Source organism: Vombatus ursinus, unplaced genomic scaffold (genome assembly GCF_900497805.2).
Source record: "Vombatus ursinus unplaced genomic scaffold, bare-nosed wombat genome assembly UNPS02014802.1, whole genome shotgun sequence".
NCBI lineage: Eukaryota > Metazoa > Chordata > Mammalia > Diprotodontia > Vombatidae > Vombatus > Vombatus ursinus.
Genome location: NW_020954580.1, coordinates 18,749,882 through 18,760,979, shown reverse-complemented (window position 1 = coordinate 18,760,979; position 11,098 = coordinate 18,749,882). Strand labels below are relative to the sequence as shown.

Here is an 11,098-nt window from a genome sequence, read left to right as displayed (position 1 = left end):
TCTCTCTCTCTCTCTCTCTCTCTCTCTCTCTCTCTCTCTCTCTCTCTCTCTCTCTCTCTCCTCCCCCCACCCCACATATAGCACTTAGCACAGTGCCTGGCACATAGTAGATGCTTAATAAATGTTGATATATATTATATATGTATGTTGTCTGTTGTTCAGTTGTTTCAGTTGTATTCAACTCTTTGTAACCCTTTTTGGAGTTTTCTTGGCAAAGATATTGGAGTGGTTTGCCATTTCCTTCTCCAGTTCATTTTACAAATGAGGAAACTAAGGCAAATGGGGTTAAGTAACTTGCCTGGGGTCACACAGCTAGTAAGTGTTTGAAGCTGGATTTGAACTCAGGTCTTCCTGACTCCAGGTCTGGGGCTCTATCCACTGTGCCACCTAGCTGCCCATATATATGTAAATATGGCTATGTGTACACATACAGATCTCACATAACATAAAAAATTACATGGTATTTATATTCAGAAAATAATGTTAATAATAAATAACCTGGATTTAAACTCACTGCTCAAGTTCTTCACCATCAACTATATCTTTAACCCTCTACAATACTGAGTATGTCCCCTTCATTCTCCTGAAACTGTTCTCTGAAACGTCACCAATGATCTCGAAATCAGTAAATCCAATGGCTTTTTTCTCAGTCTTTCTGGTCTTTGACTTCCTGATAGAATGCTATCACCCCAGTCTTTCCCAAAACTCTCTTCTCCCTTGAATCCTATTATTTTACCCTCAACTGTTCCCCTGACCTCTGACCTCTCTGACATCACATTTTCAAGCTTCTCTCTGTTCTTCAACCCCATAAGTGTTTATACTCCTCTTTATCTTCAAATTTCCTCTTTCATTTGGAGAGCTTATGCACTCACACACATTTTTAACGATCAGTTCTATGTGAAGGACTCTTAAAAATCTGAATTTTTCAACCCTGAACTTCAGTCCTGAATTTCCAGTTGGCTGGCAGACTTTACTACCCACACCTCCCAGCATCATTTCAAATACTATGTCTTAAACTAATCTTTTTACCTGAGGCAGCTGGAAGCACAGCTGCTGGAGCCCTGAGCCTGGAGTCAGGAAGACATGAGTTCAAATGTGACCTCAGTCACTTACCAGCTGTATGACTCCAGGCAAGACCTCTGTTTGCCTGTTTTTTCAACTGTAAAAGGGGATAATAATACCCCCACCTTGCAGAGTTATTGTAAGGATCAATATGATTTCAACATCAATATGAAATAATATTTGTAAAAAGAACTTAGCACAGTCTGACACATAGTAGGTACCATATAAATGCTTATTCCATTCCTTTACTCCTCAAACCACTTCTACTTGCTAACCTCTCTCCCACTTCTGTTCATGGTATAAGCACTGTTCCAGTCGTCCAGGCTCAAAACCTAGGACTCACTTTGATTCCTCTGGGCAGCTGCCATTGGGTCTTCCTCATATCCAATGCCAGTAAGTCAGAGGATTTTTTCCTTCAAAGAATCGCCTGTATCTTTCACTTCTTTTCACCCCTCACTCAGGCCCTAGCCCAGCCACCCATGAACTATTGCAATGGTCTCCTCCATGTCCTTCCTGATCCAATCTCTCCCTATTCCAATCCATTTTATACACTGTGACAAGGTAAATCTTTCTAAACTATTTCAATTGCATCAGTTCCCACTTTTAAAATTTCCATGGCTCCCAAACACCTACTGTTACTGAGGCCAGACTCCTTAACCTGGACTTCCACAATCACAATTTACTTTTCCAGTTTTACTTTCAGCTAATTAATTTTCTCCAACTTTCTTCTCTGGCAAAAATAGGCCAATCATTGCTCCCCAAATAATGACTTGTACTTTGCCACCTCCATGGGTTTTGCAGATATCTTCCTCTATCTAAAATGCCACCTCCTCTTCTCTTTTCTTCTCTCTGCTTTTGGGACTCATCTCAATCCCTTGAAAAAGGAATTGCACCAAATGACAGTCAGGATAAGCTTCTCAAAGGTAGAAACCAAATCTAAGACATACAGGGTGTCCCAAACATCTTAGGGCAGTTTTGAACTATTAAAACTTACAACTGAGCTAAGACTTTGGGATATTCCTTATCTGTATTCCCTACAAAGCCTTGCACACAGTAGGCACAAATCAATGACAATTGTTTTCTTCAACAGTGCTTTTCTTCTGAAGAATGAAAAATATTTCAAATATATCTTCTCCTTTCTATGAGAAGGATCAGAAAGGGATATTCTTTGATCCCATTTTATGAGCAAGCAACAGATTTGCATATTTATCCCCATAGGATTAAATATTAGTATTTGGGGATGAAAATGGGTAATTTTTAATTAAATCAATTACTACCAGTTTGCTCCTTTTGATCTTCATCCTTGTTTTCATCAATCTGAATTCTCACTCTGTTTTCACGTGGTTAAGAGTTCAGCTAGTAAAATATATAAATTAAATAAAAAGGAAGAGTTTAAAAATAGATGAACAAATCACCATATTCTTTATACTTTACAATAGTGACTGTTTAATTTTTTGGGTTTGCTGTGAATTGCTCAGAGTGGGAGGAGGCTGGGATACTTTGAGATCCAACCCCCCTAGGAAATTACAATTAGAGGGGAAGAAGTTAGAAAGTGAGTGATGAGAAAAATAAGGAGGAGGGTGTGATAGGGAGACTAAAATTACCAAAGACTTCAGGAAGAAGAAAACTCAAAGACCATGAAGATAAATAGATAAGTCAACAGGAAAAACAGTAACAACAGAAGGAAATACGACCTCTAGATCTATTAAATGAGTACAGGAATCGACAAATAAATACCACAAAGCAAAGGACAATGATCTAGAACTTGATGAGACTGAGAACCCTCTGAAATTTGAGAACATAGAACTACTATATGCTGTTTCTGAGCAGTTCAAAAGAGAAATGAACACTATGAGAGCAGAATTTATGGCCTGCACAGCAAAAATAATGGGCAGAATAGAAAAACCTTAATCTTTGACGGCAAATCTCACCAAAGAAACAGAGAAGACTAAAGATTGGGAATGCAAATATACAGAAGCGAAAGACAATCTAGGAGAAGGGAAGCAAAAACAATAATATTAGAAGAAAATATGCTTGCTATGCAAGCAAAATATACTGATTTTGAAGACAAAGTGCATAGAGACAACCTAAGGATCCTAGCTCTCCCAGAAGAACATGACAAGACAACAAAAACCTTAATGACATAATGAAGGAAATAATAGAAGAGAACAGCTAAGAACTTCTGTAGATAGAAGATGAAACTCCAATTGAAAGAATTCACAGATCACCTTCAGAAAAAACATCCAAGGCAGCAAATTCCAAGACACATAGTGATTAAGTTGAATTATTCATTCAGTTCATTACCCTTCAATCATCCTGATGACGTTTTTACAAACCACAGGCTTAGAATTATTCAAGGGGCCCGTGTCAAAAACCTTTCTAGCTTTATCAGAGCTTGTACCACACTGGCATAGACTCTGAGAGCACAGGGTCACCACCACACCTCAGAGTGCCATACAATTATTGTTGCTATCATTATTATTGTTATGAGACATCAGATTAGATCCTTTGTAAACTAAATTTTAAAAACAATAAAATTTAGCTGGGAAATACATATCTTAAATATCCCTTACAATAATTTCTTTTGTGACAACATTTTTTTAAAAGATTCCATCTAAAATTTTACCTGGAATGTATGGCTGGTAAGTTAATACTTCTCCAAATGCAATTAGCTTTTCCTGTTTAAAAAAAAAAAGACATGACTAAAGCACAGATACTATAATCAATAATCACTGACTTGTTGGTCCTAACTGGAGATTTCCCTAACATACAACTACTGGTGTGGAAAGCCCCTTTGCCAGTGAAGATCTACAATGATTCAGCAACTTATATTGTCTGGAGTCTACAGAGCTTAAGTGACATGCACATGATCATGCAGGTACTATGTACAAGAGGAAAATCTCGAATCCTGATCCTTCTGATCCCCTATTAGATTGAAGATTCTTGCAGAGAGCAATGATGGGTTTATGAAGCTGCCATTTCAAGAGGCATCATGGTGTAGTACATTGGGGATTATAGCTCTAGGATTAGAAGAGGCCTCAAAGCCCATCTAGTCTAACTCTTCTATTTTGTAGAAGAAATTGAGGCACAGGAGGATTAGTCCAAGATCACACAGGTATCAAAGCCTCAGAGGTGGAATTTGAACCTAAGTTATCCAATTCCAAAGCCAGTATTCTCTGTATACCATGTTCCATCCCAAAAGATTGTCCTTAGAGTCAGGGTGACTTGGGTTAAAGTTCTACCCCTGACACACAGAGGTTGTGTAACCTTGGCCCAGTCACCTAACCCCTCAGTGTCTCCTAGACAACTCTCTAAGACTCTAAATTGCAGATAAACTGCTAATCTACATCAGGTAATTCACACTGGGAGTTCCCCACATGCATGAAATCATAGGTCCAGATCAAATCAACAACAAAAATTGTTGCTAGGAAGAAATAAACTGGGCACTGAGACTATTTTAAACTAGTGCAATATCAACAGAGCTAAATTCAAGCCCTTATCACCTCTCACCTAGACTGTTAATGATTTCCCTCATAGTATGACATAGCTCATAATTTGATCATATCTCATAACTAGTGACTCTCTCTTACATTCAGGGTCAAAAATAAATTCCTCTCTTCAGCTAGAAAGAGAGTCCAAGGGAATTGGTTTTGAAAACCCAGGATCTTATCACACAAAAGGAGCTGATAGCAAGGTATTAAACTAACTGCAAAGTTGTTTCCACACCAGGTGATCCCTTTTTGAGGTTCATACAAATCCCTTGAGTAGATAAGGAAACAACATCATAGTTGGAAGATTTATGGGTCACACCCCTTGGGACCTAACTGAAGATTAGTTAGGTGAGTCCAGGAGGTCAGACTTGACGAAGAAACTAGGTCTGGATGAGACACATAGAAAATGGTGACAATGAAAACCCAAAGAGACAGAATTTCTGAGTAATTAATGATCAATTTATTAATTAGACTAGCTTACAATCAATAAATTGGTCAGTGATTTCTCTTGGTAACTAAAGACCCCAAGGAAGACCCTGAAATGCCTCAAATCTCTTCTGAAAGGGAACTTCCCTAACAAGTGAAACTCAACCCTGATTGGTGGACATTTGATGAGGAGGGTAGGCTAAAATTCTTCAACCAATCCTACTGAGAACATGGCTTGATCATGAGACTCAGCCACCTCAAAACATCTGGGCAAGGGAAGCCATTTCCATCTGGACCTCAATGGCTAGTTTTCTCCTTCATGAGTTGGGTTGCCCTAAACTCTAATGGAGGGGATCAAGGACAGAGGGTTCTTCCCCCAGGCAGAGGCTCACCCAGACAGGATTCTGTTTTTACTCTAAACAGAAATTAGGTCTCCAAGTTGGGTGGGGTCTTAATGAGCACGTGTCTTGAAGGGCTGGGGGCAATCTCATCAGTCAGCCATGCCCTTCAGAGGCTGACTGACCTTTTAAGAAGTTTGCTTTTAACAGAAATAAAAGGAAAAGGGTGTGTCACAAATTAATAATTAATTATTAACATAATAGTATATTAATTTCTCTCATAACACATGATATGGAGAAGGGGAGGCTGCCAGAAGTTGTATGGAGCTGAGAATGAAGATATAGGTAAAGGTAGATGCTACAGAGAAGGGAGCCAGCATGGACAGTTTGGGCCAATCAGACACGAAATAGTGTTGGAACAGAGGTTCTGTCCTAATACTAAAGAACTAGGTTCTTCCCTGTCTGGTGGCTCCTAGAATTGCATTATCTGCCTCCAAGGCTTAACTATTTAAGACCTTGCAAGGGTATGGTCAACTGATGATAGCCCAGCCAACTGCATTGCCCCTTCGGAATCCATCAGAGAGAGAGAGAGAGAGAGAGGGAGAGAGATGTTCATACTTTGTAAAGGGATCATGGGATTTTGTCTTTGTTACCACATCAACACCTTGTCATCTGTGACTGTATCATTTAAGCTGGGATATGTGTGGAATCAAATTCTGCCTTGCCCACCCTCCAATTACATTAGCAAAATTAATTTCCTTGTATCTTTTCTGAAATTACCTGTTCGAGATCATGGATTATTGCCCTCTTAACATCTTCAGTTAATTCAGTATCAGGCAAATCCGTACGAGGAAACCACACCCCATTCATGCATTGTACTGGCATGGAATACACCATTCCCTCAGGTGTGCCAAATTCACCTGGAATGTACCCACAAGACAGTGAATAATAAATGCAATTAGTTGTTTCTTCTTCACTGTCCTATGAATATGCAAATTATAAAATGACCCACAATGTTTTTGATTATGATTATGCTGAATTATCAGAAGGTAATCTCTTCTGCCAGCTTTCTACTGAAACCCAGTCAGTTCTTAATTGTCTATGCCTGGATTACGCATGTGTAGATTTAGTGACAGTAGAAATTGTGGGCTCTGGGACCTACTACCTACTTGGCCCCATGACCATTTTCTCTTGGCCACATTTCCTGAACTGACGGTCTACATTTTCCATGTTATCTCTTGTGAAGTCCTGTCTGTTTGCATTCTTTGCCCATATTCCAACCCATACGGCAATTTTATATTATCTATGGGCCAAATTATCTGATTTGAAAGGGAAGGAACAGGGACTACAGGCATGGCGATTTTCCAGCTAAATACTGAATACTTATTAAAACAATCATTGCAACCTGGCTATGGCACGTGATTGGAAAGTTATTGGTAGTGAGCACTCAACATTCAACTTTGTTTTTGCTCCTTGTATGTAGAATATTTTTTGTTTGTCAAACAAGAAATTGTGGCTGGCTTCCCAGCAGTGTCAGGCAATGGAAAAAGCCTTGTTCTGTGAATGAGAAGACCTGGATTTTAACCACTGCTCTTCTGCCAATGGCAGTACTTGTATGACCTAACTTAGGCAGATGGTTTTGCCTCTCATTTTTTAATATGGGGGGAGAAGGGGCAGGGTTGCACTGGATGCTTTTCAAGATGGCTCCCAATTCTAACATTCTGTGAATCATTCTCACTCTTGTCCACTGGGATAAACAGGAGGACTTCATTAAGGAGACATACATCTAAAGAATGGAAAATGATGGAATTTCTCACAAATTGAAGACAGCCTCCCATCTCTATGCTTTACTTACTGTTTGATTTCTCTGAGAAAGTGCCAAAAGGCCTCAGATATCAGCCTTACCTGCTTATTGATACTTAGAATCCCTTTAAGAGGATACAAAGCCATTCTTTTACAATTAGACATAAAACGTAAAATGGAACTTAATGACGAATTCACACTCATTCGTAAATTACTGAAATCAGATCCTTTCATAAGAGCAGGTCATTGATAGGGGAATTACAGAACAAAGTCCCTGGGGATCTGAAAGAGATTAGAGAGAAGACACCAGAGTGGTGCAAAGAAAAGCTGAGGGTGCCCAACTTGGGCCTACTTCAATATTCTGCCTATTAGGAGTGATTCCAGATTCTGTGTCTCATACTCAGATGGAACTCCTGCAGGGAAGAAATTCCTAGGGGGTATTAGCCATTCTCTTGTATTATCTGTGCTACTACTTCTATTGACAAGAATGAATGACAAATGACAAATGACAAAAATAAGACTGCACCAGAAGTAAGGTGCACTGGAAAGGGCACCAGGTTTGGAACAAGGTCTGCTCCTGTTATCTATGTGACTTCAAACAGGTCATTTAATTTTTGTAGAACCCAGTAACCTCCTCTATAAAATAAGTGCACTGGGCCAGATGATCTCCCAAAGACCATCAGAATGGGCAAGGGCTTCAAGATCATGCCAGAAGATGCTCTACTGAAGGAACTGGGGGTGTCTACTTTGTGGAAAGAAGGCTTCAGGGCAGAGCTGTAGCTAACCATTTTTCAGGAGCAAGTGGTAGTAGGATCAGGGAAATCTTGGGGAGAGACTTTAGGGAGATGCTTCCTTGGGACAGAAAGCCCTATTTTTGGGGAAAGATCCCAGGTTACCATCCTGTGTTGGGGAAGAGATCCATTGATGTACTGAAGCTGCTGCTAAGAAGTCACTGCCAGGGGATGGAGCAAAGTGGACCAAGGATATCCTAGAGGTTGGGTGATCTGGGAAAAACTCTCATTCTCCTGACCAAGTTATAGCTCTGCATTGGAAATAAGAGTGAGCAGTAATAGCTGTTTTGAAGTATTTCAAAAGCTTTACATGGAAGGGGCATTACACTGGCTCTCACTGGCACCAGAAATCAGAACCTGAAGAGATGGTTAGAAGTTGCAGAGGCAGATTTAGGCTTGAGGTAAGGAAGAACTTACTAACAATTGTTATTCAGTCATTTTCAGTTATGCCTGACTCTTTGTGACCCCCATATGGGGTTTTCTTGGCAAATACACTGGAGTAGTTTTTCATTTCCCTCTCCAGTTCATTTTATAGATAAGGAAACTGAGGCAAATAGGGCTAAGTGACTTGCCCAGGGTCATACAGCTAGTAAGTGTCTGAGGTTGAATTTGAACTCAGGAAGATGAATCTTCCTGACTCCAGGCCCTGGCACTCTATCCACTGCGCCATCTAGTTGCCCTTTATTAACAACTAGAGTTGTCTAAAAAAGAAAGCAGAACGGCTTCTTCCCTCAGAAGGTAGAGTGCTCCCCTTCACCTAAGTTCCCTAAGTCAAGACTGAATGACTCTTTGTCAGGTATATTTCAGAGGTCATCTCTGCTCAGGTAAGGGCTGAACCAAAGGCTTCTGAGGTGCAGTCTAAATGAGATTTTGTGATTCTCTCAAGTAGCTGCAGTTCAAAATCCCATGAGCCTCTGGTCTATAACAGCTCCTAACAACGTTAAGAATTCTGATCACTGATCTAGCACAACACTCTTTATCATGTTAATGAGCAAATTATATATTCAATTAAAACTTTATCTTTTATTTATATCCCTAAAGTAGAAATACAAAAGTCCTTTTTTTTTTTAGATATACAGAAGTATGTAACTCAGGGAGTCTTCAATTTATAAATAAATTGTGTTCTAAAATTAGTTACAAAGTCGTAATTTAGTATTCAGAATGAGAATTGTTTTCTTGGAGAGGTAGGGGGAGGATGTTTTCACAGAAAGTGAGTTAATGAATAACCATTTATTGTTTATCTCTATAACATTTAAAGGGCTAAACCAGAAATGTGAAACTCAGTGTGGCCCTGGCCTTTGCATGCAGCCAGAACCAGATTAAAATGTAATTGGGAAATGTTTAACAAAATAAATAAAAATAAAATTTTTGTTGTTCAATTGTGTTTGACTCTTTGTGACCTCATTTGGGATTTTCTGGGCAAAGATACCCGAGCAGTCTGCCATTCTCTCCTCCAGCTCATTTTCCAGATGAGGAAACTGAGGCAAACAGGGTCAAATGACTTGCCCAAGGTCGCACAGCTAGTAAGTGTCTGAAGCCAGATTTAAACTCAGGAAGAGGAGTCTTCCTGACTCCGAGCCTGGTGCTCTATCCACTTTGCCATCTAGCTGTCAAAAATAGAATACAAACAAGTAATGTTAATTTGTGGTTTTCTAAATCAATATATGGCCCACTAAGATCCATTTCTATTTGAATTTGATACTACTGGACTAAAAACAACTGACGCCTATAAGAGAGGTCCAGGGAGAAAGGAAGATGGACACATTCAAGACGGGTAACACAATTAGATCTTTCCAGACTGAATCCAGGGAGCCTTAGGGAATAGGAGGCCTTTTTAGGCCCTCCTTCACCAAATTCTAGACCGTCGAAGTCAATCCAAGGAAAAGAATCGGACACCTGTTGGAGCTGTGTTCAGATGTAAGAGATGGGAGTATACATGATTATACTGTCTGTCCTCTGCACAGGAAAAAGAAACATCTTATTATATGATATGAAAAACAAAGATTCACCTTCACTCATTATTCCTAGAGAGAAAATCTCTCCTGGAGGGGAATCGCGGTACCAGAACTTCAGTACAGTAGCCACACTGTGTGCCGATGACATACCCCTTTGGAAACACCTTGTCGAACTCAACACATTGAAGGACTTCACGAATTCTTTGCTAATCCACTCACTGCAAGAAGAGAAAGTGATCATTTTACTAGAATACAATGCTCCTTTAAAATAAAAAGAAACAAAAACAATGGGAAATGAACTCCAATTCAAAAGTCTAGAAAACTGAAACATAAACATAAGTACACTAACTCTACCCTAAGAGCTCTGTCACATACTAACTTTATATTCTATATGACTGTGTATGTAGATTATAAGTTACATGAGGACAGGAAATATGCCTTAGTTACTTATGTATTTTCTCTGGCACATTGCACATTTTTTTTGCACAAAGTACATAAATAATAAATGGTTGTTGAATGATTGATACTAAAGTGTTAAATAAGTCTGTAGGCAGATTAAGTTCCTATTTAAACTGTATTTTCCACCACATTATGGAAAAAAAACACACTATGGAATATATCTTGTCTATTATTGACTACTTCAATAATTCAAGAATGTATCATTTTGTCACTGTGGGTATTCCCTTCATTGATGGAAATAAGGAGATGATCTTTAAGAGTTGCTATGGCCAAGAAATTCATGACTCTGTCATCCACCTAGCTAAACAATATGTACACATTCCAGGTCACAGTTTTACATCTCCATCAGAATATGTTAAAGCACGCAGTGCACACGGGGTAATCTTGCAGTCCTATGGAAAGCAGTCCACAAAATTAATTCTGTGAGGTGGCAGACATCATTTATCATTGCCCATAGCTCTGTTGTGTGGGGTTGGATTCCAACTGTCCTAAGACTAGAATAAAAGGACATACCTGTGGATAAATTTTTTAAAAAATGTATCCCAGGAAGAACTTCTCCCAGGCCAAATGCAGTAAAATGAATTGGATCAAAAATCCAAACATTTTTGTGATCTTTTTCTAGTTCCCCTTAATCCTAAAATAATTACATATGATTGAAAATATTTTCATTGAGAAGCTTTAGAAAATTACAGACATTAACACACACAATTAACACATAAATATAATTCAGAGTTAAATATAAAAACTATAGTGCCCAGGCTTTTGATCCATAT

At 39.0% G+C, this 11,098-nt stretch overlaps 1 protein-coding gene across 2 annotated transcripts in view; it reads right to left on the bottom strand.

Moving 5' to 3' along the window:
* Positions 1 to 11,098, bottom strand: part of MDH1B (malate dehydrogenase 1B) — a 31,582-nt gene that overhangs the window by 3,250 nt on the left and 17,234 nt on the right. Inside the window, exons 7-10 of one of the 2 annotated variants that reach the window (XR_003570145.1) lie at positions 9,921 to 10,084; positions 6,098 to 6,237; positions 3,689 to 3,740; positions 2,340 to 2,418 (exon numbers count right to left, since the gene is read on the bottom strand). Coding sequence is in view for 1 of the 2 variants with exons in the window: in XM_027873817.1 (XP_027729618.1) it covers positions 3,689 to 3,740; positions 6,098 to 6,237; positions 9,921 to 10,084 (356 nt within the window). In the remaining variant the exon portion in view is untranslated. The remainder of the gene's footprint in view (positions 1 to 2,339; positions 2,419 to 3,688; positions 3,741 to 6,097; positions 6,238 to 9,920; positions 10,085 to 11,098) is intronic. The other variant, XM_027873817.1, reaches the window with a different exon arrangement.